Raw genomic sequence first — 21,042 nt, 5'->3', positions numbered from 1 at the left:
CATTCTTTTCCTCTCGTTTTGCTTATCTCTTCTAAAAGTTAAGTAAACTACACTTTATTCCCAACATTCGTCATTTTGAACTGGCTATTGGATCATACTCATTTTTTTCTAGTGTTCAGAGCGTGAAGAAGGGTCCCGACCCGAAACATCGCCTCCATGTTCTCCAGGGATGCTGCCTGACTCGCTGAGTTACTCCAGCACTTTGTGGGTTTTTTTCCTATTCGAACTATTAGTTTATTTATCCAGCTAGTTGTGAAATGTTCCGTGCAATTTTTAAATTTGTATTTTTACAATTTTCCATTGAAGTGCCTCTAATTGCAGTTATACTTACTGTATATGTTTGTATGCTTCACCTTTTTACTGACTGACATTATCCATATTTTACTTGGCCACACTACACACCCTTTACTCATCTTTTCTCTTTTACTTTCCAATTCTTCTCTCGAATGCCAGGAACAAAGGAGATGACAAAATGTGGTGAACACTGTCCAGTACATCATGGGTACTGATCTCCCCACAATCGAAGAGATCTATAAAAGGTGATGTCTCAAAAAGGCAGCCAACATTATCAAGGACCCGCACCACCATGGCCACACTCTCATTTCATTAATGACATCGGGAAGAAGGTACAGGATTCTGAAAACTGTGAGGTCCAGGTTGAGGAACAGCTTTCCCCCCCCCCAACAACAATCAGACTATTGAATGCTATGAACTCCAACTAAACTCAGAACTACCTGGGTTGCACTGGATTTTGGGCTTTACTGTGTTCTTTTTACACTATATTGAGCTTATTTATTGCATTTCTATTTTTTGTATTATATTATTTATTGATACTGTCTTTACAGTTTACAATTGTACTACTGCTGCAAGTAAGACTTTCGTTTTTTGGTTTCCGTACAAATTACTATAAAACACACTTGGCTCTTGACATTGGTCCTGGCCAGACTCAAGTGTAGCCCATCTGAATGGACAATTCACATATAGCTCAGGAAGCATCATCTTTGCGGCTCTGCTTGTAAGTTGGCCTACAGGTGCTGTACCACCTCTTTAGTTCTAACCACGTCACTGGTTTCTACATGGACCACGACAACTCAAGATTCCCTCCCACTGCAAATTCCTCTCAGTCCTGAGGAAATGCCCTAACTCCACACCCATACAGCTGCAGTGAATGGTTGCTGAGCCATTACTACTAATTGCTTTTAACTTCCCAACTTGGCTCTCTGTGGCCACATGATGTGTTAACGAATGGTTGCTGAGCCACCACAACCAATTGCTTTTAACTCCTCCAACTTGGCTCTCTGTGGCCACAAGATGTGTTAATTTTGCTCATTCTCCCTGCTGTTTCTGTTCCACACAGGTTGTAATCAGTGGCGGACTGGGTCTAAAAATATTGGTTGCCAGGAGACAAAGGGGGCGCACTTCATCAGGGGCTCACTTGATATAGGGGGCCCACTTCATCAGGGGCCCACTTGATATAGGGGGCCCACTTCATCAGGGGCTCACTTGATATAAGGGGCCCACTTCATCAGGGGCCCACTTGCCATCGGGCAAGCTGACACCCTGGCCAGTCCGCCACTGACTGTAATAATCTTGTGCCTACTGGACAAGTGCAAGGCCTGATGCTTCTCCAATACTGCCTTTCTGAATCCGCAGATCGGCCTCATTCATAGTTACATTCTTTGGTCTCCCTTCACTAACCAATTCTGCAGCATTTAACCTTGGGAGAGTGAGTGCCTCTTAGAATCATTATGAGATTTCAGCCCATTGACTCTGCCAAAGTTCTTCATGCAATGGACCAACAGCAGATATCATCATCATGAGTCGCTATCAGCTACCACATATTAAAGCTGCAAACTGCCTGGCAAAATTACATTTGTTTAGTTCTTTATATTATCCTGTTGTCCTTGCATCACTTAAATCTCTTACTCACCAAAGTAGACACATGGCTAAAATCCCACTCAGTGAGACAGTGTGTTAGATGGGAGAAAATCACTGACAGCGTCAGCAAGGAATGAATTTCAGTGATTAGAAATTGAGCAGATGTTTGATCAAGGGAGAAGAGAGAGGCCTCAGAGGCACAGAGGGCAGAATGGAAGATGAAGCAACTACAGAAACCATCCGAGAGACCGGGAAACTGAATAAGAAAAAGGGACACAAAGCTCTGGAGCAATTCAATGGGGCAGGCAGCATCTCTGGAGAAGAGGAACAGGTGATGTTTCGGGTCGCCACCTGTTCCTTTTCGCCAGAGATGCTGCCTGAGTCGCTGAGTTACTCCAGTTCTTTGTGTCTATCTTTGGTATAAACCAGCATCTGCAGTCCCTACCTACACAAAAAACAAGGTTTGGTTTTAACTTGGCCCTGATTCTTAACCAATGGACAGTTATAATAATATAAATATACCTTTGCCAAATCAAAAAGCAGGTAAATACTGTGATGGGCAAACACATTTACACCCATAAAACCTGAGGAAACCTGGCTTGGCACCATGACCGAGGGAAGGGCATGAGATTGTAATAGAGCTGCTATGAATTTAAACATAAGGAATAAAATTCAATGGTTCAATGGTTTCTTTATTGTCACATGCACCAGGTACAGTAAATGTTACTTACTTATAACAGTTAGAATTTATTCAAACTCTTTAAGATTTACAACTGGTGGATATTTCTATCAGCATAAGATCACAAGACATAGGAGCAGAATTAGGCCAATCGGCCCATCGCATCTGCGCCGTCATTCGATCACGGCTGATCTATTAAGAAGGAGATGAGGAGAAATTTATTTAGTAAGAAGTTGGTGAATCTATGGAATTCTTTGCCACAGAAGGCTGTGGAGGAAGTCAGTCTGAAGAAGGGTTTCGGCCCGAAACGTTGCCTATCTCCTTCACTCCACAGATGCTGTTGCACCCGCTGAGTTTCTCCAGCATTTTTGTGTACCTTCGATTTTCCAGCATCTGCAGTTCCTTCTTAAACACAAGTCAGTGGATATTTTTAAGGCAGAGAGATAGATTCTTGATTAGTACAGGTGTCAGTGGTTATGGGGAGCAGGCAGGAGAATGGGGTTAGGAGGGAGAGATAGATCAGCCATGATTGAATGGTGGAATAGACTTGATGGGCCAAATGGCCTAATTCTACTCCTATCACTCATGACCGTATGATCTATTTTCCCTCTCAACACCATTCTCCTGCCTTCCCTTCTTAACCAGTGACATCCGTACTAAACAAGAATCTATCAATTTCCGCTTTAGAAATACCCAATGATTTGGCCGCCTCAGCTGCCGGTGGCAATTACCTAATCTGTGTTGAAGTTAACAGTAAAATATTTCATTAAAAGTCCTCAAAAGAATACTTTTTGGATCAAGCAATTCAAAAATACCCGCTGAAGCCTGTAAAAAGTAATAATTTAAATAGCTTTAATAATCAGCATTTTAGGAATTTTCCTTTAAAATGTTATCATATTCTTACCCTTACAGCAGGGGACATCCTTTCTGCCAGATTGTGCCTAAAAGAACAAAGTTAGAAGGTTACAAAATCTTTCTCAATATTTCTTCTTGGATCTTTACAAACACTCTCAGATTTACCATAATAACTATTATGAATTATTCCCAGTAATCTTGCTGTATGTTCAGCCAGTTTTACTTGGAGTAAACAATTAATTTCATCACACCATTAAACGTTCTGCAAAGAAGGTAAAACTGGACAAATCCACCCACAGGTTCTGATATTATCCATGAGCTCCCATCCATTCCTGACTCTCGGTAGAATGGGTTGTTGGGACGTTGAGGCTGTAGATGGTCTTGACAATCCTGAAGAATCCACTGATGTTGTGGTTGCTGCACCTCCTTCGTTCTTTACACCCACAACCCGTTCTTTTGGTTTCAAGCTTATGTTGGACCTTCAGATTCTTGCAGTATTTTTCTTCCTCTTTATTTTACGGCAAGCTTCCTGAAATTGCATGTTATTCTCATCATCTCTGTGTCATCCAAATTTTAATAGAATCTAAGAATTCCACAGTCTTCTTATTTCTTTCATATCCTGATGGGTTTTTTTCAAATCAGAGTGCAGAAAAAAGAAACAAGAGTTTCTTCAAAGATGCCACTTATGGAGACCTCAGCGCTGACAAGCCACTTATCAGTGACCACAATTCCTGATGATTAAGATTCATTGGATTGGTTAAGGTACTGACTGAACAAAGCTTTCTTCGAGCCCTCCAACATTGCTTCATAAATTCTTACAAGTAATCCAGCTCATTCCTTCATTTTCTCTTACTCCATCTATACTATTCTTTATACCTCCTCCCATCTATTTGTCTGAGGCACTGCATTCAAATAAATGAATTTGAGTAAAAGAAAGTTGTCAGCTTTTTTGTTTCTTCATTCATCCCGCTCATAAGTAAAATAATATCGTACAAGTAAATCGGTACTGACCTTTTAAACAATCAACATAACATTACAAATACAATTATGTGATTTAAAAGTTCTTTTAATAATCAGCACAATGTAATTGAAAAAAGATTCAATTTTTGTCGCTCACATCCACGTAGAGGCGTTGGTGTGCTTTATTTATAATTGCATTAGTGTGTTGGGTCCAGGAAAGATCTTCGGAAATATGCACACCCAGGAATTTGAAGTTTTTGACTTTCTCCACCATTGTCCCGTTGATATAAACAGGATTGTGGGTCCTAGATGAGGATGCTATGAGGCTGCAGGGTGACTTGGATAGGTTGGGTAAGTGGGCAGATGCAAGGCAGATACAGTAGAATGTGGATAAATGTGAGGTTATCCACTTTGGTGGCAAGAACAGGAAGGCAGATTATCATCTGAATGGTGTCAGATTAGGAAAAGGGGAGGTGCAACAAGACCTGGGTGTGCTTGTATATCAGTCACTGAAAGTAAGCATGCAGGTACATCAGGCAGTGAAGAAATCTAATGGCATGTTAGCCTCCATTGCGAGAAGATTTGTGTTTAGGAGCAAGGAGGTCCTACTACAGTTGTACAGGGCTCTGGTGAGACCACACCTGGAGCATTTTGTGCAAATTTGGTCTCCTGATTTGAGGAAGGACATTATTACCATTGAGGGGGTGCAGCATAGGTTCACCATGTTAATTCCCGGGATGGCGGGACTGACATGTGATGAAAGAATAGGTCGACTGGGCTTGTATTCACTGGAATTAAGGTGAGAGGTGATCTTATAGAAACCTATAAAGTTCTTAAAAGGATTGGACAGGCCAGATGTAGGAAAAATGTTCCCGATGTTGGGGGAGTCCAGAACCAGAGGGCACAATTTAATAATAAAGGGTAGGCCATTTACGTCTGAGAATAGGAAACATTTCTTCACCCAGAGAGTTATGAATCTGTGGAATTCTCTGCCACAGAAGGCAGTGGGGGCCAATTCTCTGGATGTCCTCAAGAGAGAGTTAGATTTATCTCTTGGGGCCAAAGGAATCAAGGGATATGGGGAGAAAGCAGGAACGGGGTACTGATTTTAGATGATGAGCCATGATCATATTGAATGGCGGTGCTGGCTCAAAGGGCCAAATGGTCAACTCCTGTTCCTATTTTTGTATGTTTCTACCAGATCACCAGAATTATTTAAAAGAATAGTGAGCATATATTGTTAGATTGATAAACAAAAGCTTTACAATTCAGTAAATGATACATGCATATAATTACTAGGAATCAACTGTAATGCGCGATCCAAATACAGCTTAGAGACACAATAATGTGAAAAGTATTAGGTTCAAGACCCAAATGGTGAACCTTTAGTCAGAGGGCCATATAAAAGGGTATTACATAAAGGGATATTGCGTATGGTGCAAGTAGAATCAGGGGACACGAGGATAGCTAGTTAAATGACTGTAGGACAGAAACTACAGGATAAAAAGCAATTAAAAATGTCATTCAAAATTGCAAATTGTGAAATCTAGGATGCCGCATTATCAGACCTCGAACCATTTTGATGAAAATTTATGTGACTACCATTTTATAAATACCAATTATAAATATTAATTTATTCTTCAGGATCAAAATACCACCACCTAAGTGTACAGACAACACAAAACTTGACAGGGCGAGGACAGGGCTTTGCAACAAGATTAAAAGGCATGAAAAGCTCATAATTTACTAACAATTCTAACATGCACAAATGTGAGCTATTACATTTTGGTAAGTAAATTAATGAAGTCATTAAGGAGTAGACTAACATAAAAGACAAATCATTGCAGCTGAATAGGCCCATTAAAAATAAACAAGCATAAAAGCTTATTTTTAAAAAGGATAGGATTGAAAAATATTACGTTGACATTTTTAGAAAGTGCATTGCTTAGCTCTGTTTATTTCTGTACCATGTGATTGAAAATTATCTTGGATGGAGTGAAATCTGATAATGACCATTTGTGGGCCATTCCACATCACTTCAGCAATTTTGCCAGGCAATTCAAGGTGCAGTAGCAATTTCCCTTCTCCCCTGTCAAGCAATCATACTCACAATTCCTAGATTGTGACCCCATTAGGCCTCAACCATTCAATTCCTCAAGTCCCTTGGCCCAGTGATTAGCTGAAACCCCATTCTTCTGGAACACCAATTTCCAAATTCCTTTATGGGCATAATGATCACCAGCTCCTCCTCCAGCCCTCATCATGTCTGTTGACATGCTTAGCTTAAAAATAAATTCATGTTATTTAATACTGTATTGTAGATGAGACATTTTGCTAGACTTACAAGAAAGTAAGCTCGATGAAGGATACCAATAAATTTATTTTAACTATTATAAATTTATTTTGTATCTATTATAGTTGATGTAGAGCTTTTAGACATGCAATGTTTGCACGTTTCTGTAAATCATACCGCGATGGGATGCACATGTCAAAAACAAAATTCCTTTAAATTGAAAAAAAAATGTATTGCTGCGAAACAAAGACACATGACACATACTGTTGAGGAACTCAATAACTCAGTGGGTCAGGCAATATCTCTGGAGAACATGGATAGGTGACGTTTCAGGTCGGGACCCTTATTGATGGAATAGTTTATGTACGTAAATCAATTATTTAATACTGTTGATAATTACTCATTTCTAAGCTTCCCCACAGTCTAGTTTCAGTAAAAACACTGAATCAAGCACTTGAATCAACTAAATTTTATTTTACCAAAAGTGCGTTACAGATCCCACACTGTACCTATCCTACCGAGGGTTCGATCCTTGCGTCTGCCTGTTCAAGCCCTCTAGGCCTCGCTCAGACAGAGGCACTCCGGAAGGGTACATGGTCCTGAGAGCTCTTCCAGAAGATCAACGCTGAGCCTCATGATCACAGACTTTTATATGTCCCGAGACCTCGAGGGGACGAACCACATGGAGGTGGTCTCTTAATCACCCAATTACAGATATCGATTAACCCCATACATAATTGGCATTTCCCTAACCCAATGATACAACAGTTCAATACATTGTATTCACAACGGACTTCGAGATGAAGTCAACTTGGAAACATTTACCCTGATTAACAGAAAACGCAGACAAGGCTCAACACCTTATCCAATCAACAATTAGCAAAGTCAGACTCTGCAACATTATTTACAACTATTTACAAGGTGTATATCTGGTTTGCAGCCATCCAATCCATTCTATGCTTTTTGCACTAGATTGACAGGGTTTGCAAGGCTTCCCATTCTTTGCTTGCAAATTGTCTCGGCTCCAGACACTCTGGCACCTCTCGCAGCCTGTCCCAGCTCTGCAGAGAGTAATTCCAATTTGACCACATTTCCCAGCAACCTTGAAACTTAACCCCTATTTTGAAGTCAGAGTTGGTCCAATTTAGCCAGGATTAACATTCCATCCTTTTATCATAATGATAGCCCATCATTAATGATAACCAACGTGGCTCAATAATCAGCTAACCAGATATACATAAGTGTGCTTTACATTTCCCATCCATCAGTAACACAAGACGATGTTCCTTCTCAGAATCTTGTAAAGCATCCCGAGTTTTCATGGGCATGACTTCACAAGTCCTGTCTGAGGAGTCTTCACCTCCCGAGTTTTTGTGGGCACGAATTCCCTCCATCCGTGTTCCTGCCCAGTCTTCCATCACCTTCCACAGTCAAACCTAAAGCCTAGAAAATCCTAAGAAGCTTGGGACAAAGCAAGTTACCATTATGCACTCATGCTTTCCCACACATTCGCTATTTAACCTATTATATTGTACTATATCCCTATTCCTATCTGTTCCCTAACATACTCTTTATTATTCTAGGATCGACACTAAATATCCTTCTTCATACTCACACGGTGTTACTACATATATCTGGTGACCGGTAATCATATAAATTTCAGCTGGGTTCAGTCCAGGTTCCCCTACAGGCATGACTTTAATTTGAAGCAAACCATGATAAATGTTCCAATTTAACCAAATTCAGTCTCAGCCTTCAATTTACTATTCGAATTTCAATGTCCATTTTCTCTTCTCATTCCACAGCATTGTAGCCGATAATACGATTCCCTTCCAATTTCTGTGGAATTCACACCTGTTCGAAGTTAAACAATCAATTTCTTTACTATTAATTTCGTCCTGTCCAATCAAAAATATCAAATCCAGGAACAATTTATTTCCACCTTGATAATATAAGCCTCTTTACCATCGAGGGTTAAACAATTCAAATCCATCGGGCGAATATCCATCGGCTCTGCTACTCTGCTATTCCCAATATAATCCAAGTTTCCCCCTAGTTAACGAAGTCTGTCCTCCATTTTGTCGCATTAATATATGCACTCTTCACGATGATAACTAATTACTATGCTAATTCTCCACTATGTTGGTTCTCTATTCTATTAGCTATTACTATATTAGATTTTACCATGTTGGCTTCGTTCTCTGCCTAGGGGTGCTCGCTTTTATTCTATTGGCTTTGTTCGTTGTCTAGGGTTCTCGCTTTTACAGTTCTCATATAACCATATAACCATATAACAATTACAGCACGGAAAAACAGACCATCTCGGCCCTACAAGTCCGTGCCGAACAAATTTTTTTCCCTTTAGTCCCACCTGCCTGCACTCATACCATAATCCTCCATTCCCTTCTCATCCATATGCCTATCCAATTTATTTTTAAATGATACCAATGAACCTGCCTCCACCACTACTCAACTACTGAATAACCTGCCTCCACCACTACTCAACTACTGAAGTAGTTCTCAACTACTGAATAATTTCTTAATCCGGTCTCTCAAAGGGAAGTCCTATTGCTCACAGTTCCTCTTTTGACCATGTCCAATTATATTCCAATTCCAATTCCCATTTTAAGTTCCAAGTTTAATTCCGATTTTAATTCAACTCTCATATTCCCTAAATAATTCCATATTACCAGATCTTCCCAAGTTCCATCCTTCTTGATGCCCTTTGAACAATCCTTTCCATCTTTGTCCGCCTTTCTGAGGACGAGATAATAACAATGTCAGTTAATAATCAAACTCCAATTAGTCCTAAATCAGATTCCATAAGTCTATTCCAAATCTTGAACATTTTAAAGTCCCTCCAATTCATCACCGCAATTTCTAGACCAAATCCAAAATTTATAAATTTATTTCTACCCCCCATAATTTGGTCCTTTCTTCCTCCTTTCTGATGATGGTGTCTGTTACTAGGTAGTGGAGATACTGAGGAGCATTTTGCTCTGCCTGCTGGCCTTCTCAAGTGTCTTAAAGGGCCAGGCCAGTATCAATTCTTCCTGCTGGTCACTTTTTTCAGCTACATTATCTTTCGCTGCCTTCTTCACGTTCTTAAGGATCTGTGCATTGTTTTACCTCACTCCCCAGATAGCCTCTTGTTGACATACTATCCTGCAGGCACAAAACTCAGCAATACATTAGATCAATATCTTCTTTTCCCCACTCCCATTCCTCCTGCACAGTAACTTTTTTTCTTTGCTCCCTGGACCCATTTTCATTCCTCATTTGTTATCACTTCCCACGCTAGCTACTATGTTTCCTTGCCGTACTTCCTTCTTTAGTGAGAGTTCTCTGGGAGTCAGATTTGATGTATCGTTTCCTGTTTGGAAGGGGTGATGTCCCTGTTCAATGTACAGTACTGTTCCTTAGACCAGGTGAGGACGCATTTTAATTTTCATCAAATGGTATTGCTGCTAACTGGCAAGTCAGAGCTATTGAAATGGGTTGGACTGTCGGTATGTCTCTTCCCCCTGATCCCCCTGCCAGTGTCCCCGTCCTCTACCTTCAGGGTCACAGGAGCCTCGGTGCTCTCTTGGATTCCATCGGTTTCCGTGACCCCGTGGCCTCCTTCTCTGCCCCCTTCCTTCCTGCTGATATTCTCTCATGAGACACGACCGACTCCAGTGCCCATGTCCTCCACAATTAAAACACTGATCGGGCCGGATTGCTCTACAACCTCGCCAGCCAAACCAAGGAAAGGTTGGTTCTGTAAATGGGAGGTCTATCCAGGCCATAAGGTCTTCTTCCTCCTTATTCTCATTTGTTCTTATCTCTTTTATTCAGACCTCTAATCTCCGTGCTGCTGTTGAACCAGGCTGCCTTGATGTCTGATTGTCTGTGGTCTGGGGAATATTTATACCTGATACAAACATTTTCCTACAAACACATTGTCTACGGGGTGTTCTTACTCAATTCTCTTCTGTGGTGACTTGTTCTGACACCATAATATTATTAATGTCCAGACCAATCCATCCATATTCTCCCCTAATCTCACCCTCTGAAAGGCTATTTGTTTTATCCCGGTACTTCAAGAAGGATTCTTTTATTCTTTCACTACTAGAATCCCTAAATAATTTCAGCACCCATGTCGATGATGTCTTCTTTCTAGCTTCTGGGTTTCCCTTATTATTCTCCACCCGTGGGGCAATCCCAGGAGATAGAAGATCTCTTCCCAATGTTTCCATGCTAGATTCAAATTTAGGGGGAGGAGCCGAAGTTAACATTGACTCCTCCCTTGTGCCCCGCTCGCAAGCTGCGCACAGATCCTCTGATTTGGGAACATGAGAGTTCTCTGAGAGACACTGTGCCTCTATATCTACTCTGACGAACTCTGCCCAGTTTGGCATATTATTCCCTTCAAGGTGTGCAGACCCTTTCTCATTCTTACCCAATTTACCCGATTTAATGTCCATTGGCACCTTCCCTTTAAGAGCCGTTTCAGCAGTCTCCTATTCAAAACACGACATTCTCTCCTGCTCTTGCTCCTGCTGTTGGCTTATTAATTTCCCTTGTCCCCGCTCTGAAATGTCCTGAGAAGGATCAGTTATATTATCTTCTCCTATTCCCAATTTACCAGCCGCCATTCTTAAGGGTGGACAGTAAAACAATTTATTTCTTTATTTTTTCTTTTAGTGCAGAACGCTTTCCACATCTGAATTAACTCGTTTGCTTCTTCACTATTCCCATAATTTCTAACGATTGTCTCTATAGAGCTTATCCCGATTAAATACTTTATTCCCCCCAACCGCCAAAGTTGATCTTTCAAAAGCACGTTTAATTTCCCCTATAATCCCCTCAGTCTATCCGCTTCATTTGGAAGCTCCCCACAAATTATCCTTATCTGGCTTTCCAATCTGTTTGATCGATCCTTCTCAGAGACATTCCCCATCTTGGAACAATGGACAAAACACAAATTGCAAAAGAAAAGTTCCAGAGACTAACACAACTTTCTCTCACTACTTCTCCCAGACTCTTAAGGTCAATGGAATCTCTCTCACACAACGCGTAATGATCTTTCCGATTCAAACCCACTTCAGCAATCGCCTCCTTTCAACTATCTCCCAATCACTCCTGTATCTCCCAATCACTCCTGTTTAATTATTCAAACCACTCGCTCCTATTCAATCTCTCCCAACTCTCTTATCAGTTAAATCACAATTGCTGTATTCAATTCCAAACTTTCAAACAAAGGGTCTAACTCCCACTCACAGTCTCTCATGCAGCAGTTTCTCTCTCTCTCAATTAACTTTAAGTTGGCACAAACAAATAAACCCAAATCACACTAACAAGACTATAACTAAGAATGAAAATATTCCCCCGATTATCAATAACCCAAACACACCCCAATGTAACTGAGAAGCATACAGTAAACCCCACTTTAACCAATCCTCCTCGTGGTACAATCAATCAGCAGGATGACTCCTCCCCCAACGCAGCGATCGAAGGAGTACAACCCCGATTCAGATTCTCACAAAACACTTAAACAAATATGGATATCTAAATTAAACACTACGAATATCTAACTTGAACACACTCTCGCTTCAAGCTTTAAATCTGTAAACACCAGCACAAGCAGCAACACAATGATGGTCCGCGGACTTAACACGATCTAAATCTTAACTTTTAATTACTCTAAAATTTATTTACATACAGAGAATATTTACAAAATCCGGAGAATACGGAAAGCTATTTTTTACAATTTACAAAATGATTGAAAGCACTAGCACACAATTCACGAACACTCGATCTCGATGCCACGTCACGCTGTCAACCTCTCCCTCTGATACCGAAGATTTTCCCCTTCCAAGTTTACTCTTTGCTGAGGGGTCCAATTCAATGTTCATGCCCACCAATTTTGTTAGCCCTTGCTGTCTCCTCCCCTTCCTATCTCTCCCTCAGCCCTCGGGCTCCTCCTCCTCCTTTTTTTTCCTTTCTTCTCCCCGCCACCCCCACCCCCCATCAGTCTGAAGAAGGGTTTTGGCCCGAAACATTGCCTATTTCCTTCGCTCCATAGAAGCTGCTGCACCCACTGAGTTTCTCCAGTACTTTTGTGTTCCTACAAACTAATGCTGATGCTTCAGAAAATCCAGCAATTAAAAAATAATTTGGCATAAACATGTAACATAGAGAACATGATATGAACCCCCTTACTGATATTCCAACACACTATCTGTCCCATTCCAGCTGACAAAAATCTGCCTTAATTGTCTTTACTAGTTATAAGTTTAGTTATTTGAATGAAACTTTACATCAGTAAAGATGGCACAATAAATTTAACTATGGTGGGTGGGGAAAGATGGTGCTTAATTTGACTTTTAAATTGGGGTATAGAAGACCAATTTGTATCATAAAGTAGAGTAGAAATGTTTCAAGTATTTTCAATCTCATCTGCCCTGTAATAGTTTTAGCCTTATAATGCACAGATTTTAATACTTGTTCAAAGACCTTGAAACTCCCTGCTCCAATGTTTACTCATTCCAGAACCTCCAATATATGTTCTTTATAATAATATGTTCTTTATAATAATATATCCAATAGATGTTCTTCGCCCCCCCAAAAATTGAATGCAGTTCTAAATTTGTTTTGTTTTTAAATCTTCGATGTATATTCACCTTCGATCAACCCAATGTTGTCTGCTTCAAACATCACATTAATCTAGACCAAGTATGAATTGTTTTTGAAGTAAGCCATGACAATCATAAATGTCACAGCACAGTAATTTCCAGAATGCTGGAGCATCAACATAACACACAGTTATTTTTCTTGTTCATTGGTTTAGAGGAATAAGAGAGGGTAATCATAATTTAGCAAAGTAAAACGATACACAATTGTCGATGTTAAATATTCCAACCCAATCATCCTTTGCAGCAAAATCCAGAAAAAGATCAAGTACTGGAAGCAGACTACAATTATAAAATGAATTCTGAAATAACATAAGATTATTCTCTTGCCACAAATGATGCCAAACTGTTCTACCACATTATCTGCTTGTGTTTATACAACTACTAATAGCTTAATGACTATGATGCATGGCCTAGAAATGGAAAAACAGAAAGCTGGATATGAAGGCAGGATATCCTGACCAGGGCTCTCACTTAACTTTTTCTCCCTGTTGCCAGCCGGGCAACCTTGACAGCTTTTTAGGTTGCCAAATGACAGTTTAGGTGGTCATTTAAGACGGTTTGCATGACGCGTGCGACAATGTGCTCGGACGAAGTGCGTAATTACCAGTCGGAATTATGCTCAATGAAGCATTCACATATTATGTTCAAGAAGGAACTGCAGATGCTGGAAAATCGAAGGTAGACAAAAGTGCTGGAGAAACTCAGCAGGTGCAGCAGCATCAATGGAGCGAAGGAAATAGGCAACGTTTCAGGCCGAAACCCATCAGTCTGAAGAAGGGTTTCGGCCCGAAACGTTGCCCATTTCCTTCGCTCCATCGATGCTGCCACATCCGCTGAGTTTCTCCAGCACTTTTGTCTACATTGACTTATTATTTCTGCTTCAAATAAAGTCAAACTAAACATATTGGCTAGACTCGGCTTGTACTCGCTAGAATGTAGAAGATTGAGGGGGGGATCTTATAGAAACTTACAAAATTCTTAAGGGGTTGGACAGGCTAGATGCAGGAAGATTGTTCCCGATGTTGGGGAAGTCCAGAACAAGGGGTCACAATTTAAGGATAAGGGGGAAATCTTTTAGGACCGAGATGAGAAAAACCTTTTTCATACAGAGAGTGGTGAATCTCTGGAATTCTCTGCCACAGAAGGTAGTTGAGGCCAGTTCATTGGCTATATTTAAGAGAGAGTTCGATGTGGCCCTTGTGGCTTAAGGGATCAGGGGGTATGGAGAGAAGGCAGGTACAGGATACTGAGTTGGATGATCAGCCATGATCATATTGAATGGCGGTGCAGGCTCGAAAGGGCCAAATGGCCTACTCCTGCACCTATTTTTCTATGTTTCTATATTCACCAATCAAGACATTATATATACCACAATGACATGCAGCAAAATTATAATACAATATCTCAACTCTTTTTACATATTGCAATTGATGCAAGCATGTTTTCTGTGAAGGACCGAAAATTACCATGACATGGCCATAGCATGGGTCGTTATTGATATTGACACAGAAACACTCTCGCTTCCAACATAATTTATCCATAACAAAATATACAGGTTGCAAGGAAATTTCTAAAGGCATTTTATAATAGCTGTTAAAACCGACCATACCAATCTGACAGGTTAAACATTACACTAACTGACAAGAGATGGCCAAAGGACATAACTGCAGCAAATGTTCTTTTGGTAATATGTTTAAAGGTCAAAACAATTAATAACATTGGGCTTTAAAACTGCATTGATTGCATTCCGTTATCAAACATAGTCAATTTTCGCTCTGAAGACCATGAAGCACAATAGGGTCAGGGGGTGTGTGAATCAGTGCGGGGTTGATAGATGGCGGTGGGGGGTTTGAGAAGGCAATCGGTGCGGAATGGATGGATTGAGGCAGGTGAATTAGTACGTGTTGGTTGGAGTATGTAAAATTGTGAGGGGAGATGTCAGTGGTGTATATACAAAGTTTCGAGTCGAGATCCTTCTTCAAACTGTTCCTCCCATTCTTCTTGAATGGGGGGGGGGGGATCACTACAGGATGGATGGGGGGGGTCAGCACAGGATGAATGAGGGGGATCAGTACAGGATGAATGGGGGGGGGGGGGGGCCTGTGTGGATCGGAGGGTCTGGCAGGATGAATGGGGGATCACTACAGGATGAATGAGGGGATCAGTATAGGATGAATGGGAGATCAGTGCGGGATGAATGAGGGGATCAGTATAGGAGGCATGAGGGGATCAGTACAGATGCATGAGGGGATCAGTATAGGAGGAATGAGGGGATCAGTACAGGATGCATGAGGGGATCAGTACAGGATGCATGAGGGATCAGTAAAAGATGAATGGGAGATCAGTACAGGATGGATGGGGGGGGGGGGGGGGGGGATTGTGCGGGGTATATGGAGGGTGGGTCAGTACAGGATGAATGGGAGGTTCAGTGCAGTATGAATGGGGGGAGAAGTGCAGGATGGATGGGGGGGGGGGGGGGGGGGGGTGGCAGGAGAATTAATGCTGGGTAGGGTGATGAATAGATTGGGGGGGGTAGATGGGGAGGGGAGCACAGGGGATGTCAGTGAGGACTGAATAGAGGAGGAGGGAATGGGGATCAGTGCGGGATGGAGAGGAGGGGTCCCAGGAAAAAAAAGAGAGAGAGAGAGAGAGAGTGGAAGGTGCAGAGGAGGTGGGGAGGAAGGAAGGTCAGCGCTCCTCGGACATCGCCCCGCTGCCTTGGCCGTCCCTGTCCAACGCCAAAGTGCCGTCGCCTCCACGCCACCGCCTTCCCTCCTCCGCCAGCCGACTGGAAGGTGCGGAGCCGAGCAGCTCAAAGATCCTATAGCTATAGGATCAGTCGTGCAGCTGCTTCAGACGGCGGAAGGAGCCCTCCCCCCTCCCTCTCTCCCTCCTCCCGGCCTCGGCATCTGGGAGGGGTTGTGAAAGCGCCGTTGGCGGATTTGCAAGCAGTGGCCATTATCAGGGCGATAGCGGCCGCTGCTTGCAAATCCGCCAACTGCGCTTTCACAACCCCTCTTGCAAGCCGAAGCTGGGAGGAGGGAGAGAGGGAGGTTCCTTCCGCCGGGCGGGGTGCGGGAGGAGGAAGCGATGGAACTGCTGTTGCCGCCGCTGTTGCCGCTATTCGGGCCCGTGTTTCGCTCCGACCCTTTGTCATCACGCACCTAGTGTCTTTGCCCCACAATCAAAGATACTAGACGAATACAGCCGCCGCCACCGCTGACACGAAACGTCACGTTCCTATTCTCCAGAGATGCTGGCTGACCCGCGGAGTTACTCCAGTTTTTTGTGACTGTCGGTATAAACCAGTATTTGATTGCCAAGCCGGGCAAAATGAGTCGGCATTTAGGTTGCCCGGCTGGCACTTTGAGTGGTCAATGGCACCCGGGCAACCGCTAATTTCGAGCCCTGCTGACGGCGGTCACTTAAATTACAGTAAAACCTAAAAAAGTAAAAGAAGCCGATGTCCACAATACAAAAAAATCACTAATTCAGATTATCAGTCCAACAATTCAAACATGTAATTTAAACAAATTGTTACTCTGCTTCAACCAAACTCATACTGCCAACTCACTCAACAAAAACAGCAATTTTTTGTACAACATCTATTTTTTTATAAACCACAAATATAACTATATTTCAAACTGTCAATTGTGATTGTAATCTTGGTGTACCCTCTTAAACGGTCCCATTCCAAAGACAGAAATATTGCAACCATTTTGTAAGTATAGTATCAGAACTTTCACTCTAAATATAAAATGAATTTCACATGTTTTATTTAGTCATGATAAAAAAGAAAGCCAACAACTGATTTGTAAGCAACAGGTGGTCACGATGAAACAATACTTAAAAGTACAAAGCCCCATAATGAGAAGTTATGTGAAGATATTTAAGAAATATCTTCGATAATGCACCGGACTTGATAAGGGAACTATTGTCTTGATAAGGGAACTTGAGGTTCAGGAGCCATTTGGAGGTATTGACTATAATATGATAAGATTTAATCTACAATTTGAGAGGGAGAAGAGTAAATCAGAAATGTCAGTATTACAGTTGAACAAAAGGGACTATGGAGACATGAGGGAGGAGCTGGCCAAAGTTGACTGGAAAAATACCCTGGCAGGGATGACAGCGGAACAACAATGGCAGGTATTTCTGGGAATAATACAGAAGGTGCAGGATCAGTTCATTCCAAAGAGGAATAAAGATTCCAAGGGGAGTAAGGGTCGACCGTGGCTGACAAGGAAAGTCATGGACAGTATAAAAATAAAAGAGAAGAAGTACAACATAGCAAAGGGTTTCGGCCCGAAACGTTGCCTGTTTCCTTCGCTCCATAGATGCTGCTGCACCCGCTGAGTTTCTCCAGCACTTTTGTCTACAACATAGCAAAGATGAGCGGGAAGCAAGAGGATTGGGTAACATTTAAAGAGCAACATAAGATAACTAAAGGGGCAATACGGAGAGAAAAGGTGAGGTAAGAAGGTAAGCTAGCCAAGAATATAAAGGAGGATAGTAAAAGCTTCTTTAGGCATGTGAAGAGAAAAAAAAAAAGTTAAGATCAAAGTTGGACCCTTGAAGACTGAAAAGGGTGAATTTATTGTGGGGAACAAGGAAATGGCAGATGAGTTGAACATGTACTTTGGGTCCGTCTTCACTAAGGAGGACACAAACAATCGTCCTGATGGTGGCCAGAGGATCTGGGGTGACCGAGGACCTGAAGGAAATCCACAATAGGCAGGAAATGGTGTTGGGTAGACTGATGGGACTGAAGGCTGATAAATCCCCAGGGCCTGATGGTCTACAGCCCAGGGTACTTAAGGAAGTGGCTCTGGAAATCGTAGACGGGTGATCATTTTCCAATCTTCTATAGGTTCAGGATCTAATCTTCTATAGTTTCTTATCCCACTGTTTAAGAAAGGCGGGAGAGAGAAAACAGGGAATTACAGACCAGTTAGCCTGACATCGGTGGTGGGGAAGATGCTGGAGTCAATCATAAAAGATGAAATAGCGGCACATTTGGATAGCAGTAACAGGATCGATCCAAGTCAGCATGGATTTACAAAGAGAATATCATGCTTGACTAATCTTCTGGAATTTTTTGAGGATGTAACTAGGAAAATGGACAAGGGAGAGCCAGTGGATGTGTAGTGTACCTGGACTTTCAGAAAGCATTTGATAAGGTCCCACATAGGAGATTAGTGGGCAAAATTAAGGCACATGGTATTGGGGGTAGAGTGCTGACATGGATAGATAATTGGTTGGCATTCAGGAAACAAAGAGCAGGGATACACGGGTCCCTTTCAGAATGGCAGGCAGTGACTAGTGGAGTACCACAAGGCTCGGTGCTGGGACCGCAGCTATTTACAATATATATCAATGATTTGGATGAAGGGATTACAAGTAACATTAGCAAATTTGCAGATGACACAAAGCTGGGTGGCAGTGTGAACTGTGAGGAGGATGCTATGAGAATGCAGGGTGACTGGGACAGGTTAGGGGAGTGGGCGGATGCATGGCAGATGCAGTTTAATTTGGATAAATGTGAGGTTATCCACTTTGGTAGCAAAAACAGGAAGGCAGATTACTATCTAAATGGTGTCAAGTTGGGAAAAGGGGAAGTACAATGGGATCTGGGGGTCCTTGTTCATCAGTCAATGAAAGTAAGCATGCAGGTACAGCAGGCAGTAAAGAAAGCGCATGGCATGTTGGCCTTCATAAACAAGAGGAGTATGGGAGGAGGTTCTTCTGCAGTTGTACAGGCCATAGTGAGATCGCACCAGGAGTATTGTGTGCAGTTTTGGTCTCCAAATTTGAGGAAGGACATTCTTGCTATTGAGGGAGTGTAGCGTAGGTTCACAAGGTTAATTCTCGGGATGCCAGTGAAAAGCTTGAATGCTTTTAAATATATAAAAGATACACGGTGGCATACTTGACCATGTATGCATGCCATTGTACTAAACCCTGTAACCATCCTTAGACAGGTTCCCGCCTCTGCAACCATCTTCACAGTAATTGACCTACAGCACGCATTCTTCGCTGTCCCACTACATCCCGATTGCCAATACTTTACATGCGAAGGACAACAATATACGTGGACACGCCTACCACAAGGCTTTATACATTTGCCCACTATATTTTCCCAAGTGCTAGCAGACCAGTTAAAGACATTAACCCTCCCACAAGGCTCCGCTGTAATTCAGTATGTTGATGACCTACTCCTCGCCAGCTCTGATGAGGCTAGCAACATCACTGACACAACAAAGCTATTAGAAGCCTTACACGCTTGGGGATATGTGATCCCTCAGAGGAAAGTTTCAGAGGGCAAAAAGGTTACATTTCTTGGAGTTATGATTAGTGCTACTGAGTGTGCACTCATGCCAGCAACCTGAAACCCCCAAACAAATGAGAGCCTTTTTGGGGCGTGAACTCTTGCCGCCCATGGATTCCTGATGTTTCACTCTATACCAAGCATCTATCACCACTGGCTTCTGCAAATGCCGCTCAACATTTTTACCTCGATGAGGAACAGGCTAAGGCTTTTATAGCCCTAAAAATGCATTAGCCCCTGCCCCAGCCCTCGGCAGACCACTGTATGATAGGCCGTTTCAGCTGTACGTTACAATAATCCAAGACTGTGCGTCAACCATACTGACCCAAACACATACGGATGTTAAACGACCGGTAGCTTACTTCTCAGTGGTAGCATGCGGCTACCCCCTTTGCACCCAGATTTAGCCTGGTATACATGCTGCTGTCTCGGCCGTTGCAAACATAACTATGCATCAACCGGTGATTGTATTTACGACTCAGCGTCGCCGCATTAATGAATGCGGACCAAACAAAATACCTCACTAAGGCACGCCTGGGCCGCTACGAACTAACATTGTTAAATAATCCAAATTTGACCTTTCGGCATTAACGATAATAAACCCGTCTGCCTTTTTGACACAGCCATCTGAGCCTTGCACAGAGCCGACCAACAATTGTGAGTTCGCCAATGACTGATTGACAAACACACGGGAGGGATTGTCCGACGTACCATTGGAAAGCAACATACCACCATGGTTCGTCGATGGCGCCTCCATGATTATCCCTGAAACATGTCAGCGAGTTTCCGGCTATGCAATAGTAAATGAGTCACAGATGATTTTGGAAGAGGGAAGATTTCAGATTCCGTTATCAGCACAATAGGCAGAAATGTTTGCCTTGATGAGAACCTGCATATTAGCAACGGGCAAACAAATTAACATCTATACTGATTCCTGATACGCCCTCGGTATTTCTCATGACTTTAGCGCGCTCTGGCAACACAGAAGATTCCTGACCTCCGCAGGAACACCCATTAAGAATGCCCTTTTTGTGAGTAATCTGCTTACGGCGCTGATGCTCCCAAAACACCTGGCCATTATTAAATGTGCCGCCCACACTGGTGCTGGGGACCCTATAACCAAAGGCAATGGTCGTCTGTGCGACTTTGGTGCCTTGGGGTGGGATTAAAATGCCGTTTTCTCCTGCCTGTCCGAGATATATTTTCTCGGGCTGCTAGCTGATGCTGAAAAATCGTTCCGACTTCTGTTCTCCGAAGTTTTTTTTTAAATCGCGGGACAATTTAATCGCTGGAGTAAAGTAAAAACGCGATTTCTAACGCCGTCAACGGGACGGATCTCACGTAGGGGACAAAACATAAGGTAAGTCGTGTA

At 42.4% G+C, this 21,042-nt stretch overlaps 1 protein-coding gene across 8 annotated transcripts in view; it reads right to left on the bottom strand.

The window, feature by feature from the left end:
• The window catches only part of erich2 (glutamate-rich 2), a 68,319-nt gene that overhangs the window by 39,697 nt on the left and 7,580 nt on the right, over window positions 1-21,042 (bottom strand). For 4 of the 8 annotated variants that reach the window (XM_055638020.1, XM_055638016.1, XM_055638019.1 and 1 more), the window contains exons 2-3: window positions 9,356-9,422; window positions 3,462-3,498 (exon numbers count right to left, since the gene is read on the bottom strand). The exons of 1 other annotated variant lie outside the window; for it this stretch is intronic. In XM_055638020.1, the coding sequence (XP_055493995.1) occupies window positions 3,462-3,498; window positions 9,356-9,422 (104 nt within the window). Of the gene's footprint in view, window positions 1-3,461; window positions 3,499-3,709; window positions 3,758-9,355; window positions 9,423-21,042 lie in introns of those variants that run through there. 3 more of the 8 variants (XM_055638017.1, XM_055638021.1, XM_055638018.1) reach the window with 2 other exon arrangements.

The sequence above is a fragment of the Leucoraja erinacea genome, chromosome 7 (genome assembly GCF_028641065.1).
Source record: "Leucoraja erinacea ecotype New England chromosome 7, Leri_hhj_1, whole genome shotgun sequence".
In the NCBI taxonomy this organism is placed as follows: Eukaryota; Metazoa; Chordata; class Chondrichthyes; order Rajiformes; family Rajidae; genus Leucoraja; species Leucoraja erinaceus.
The sequence above is the reverse complement of the archived record's forward strand: the minus strand, read 5'-3'. Positions and strand labels throughout refer to the sequence as shown.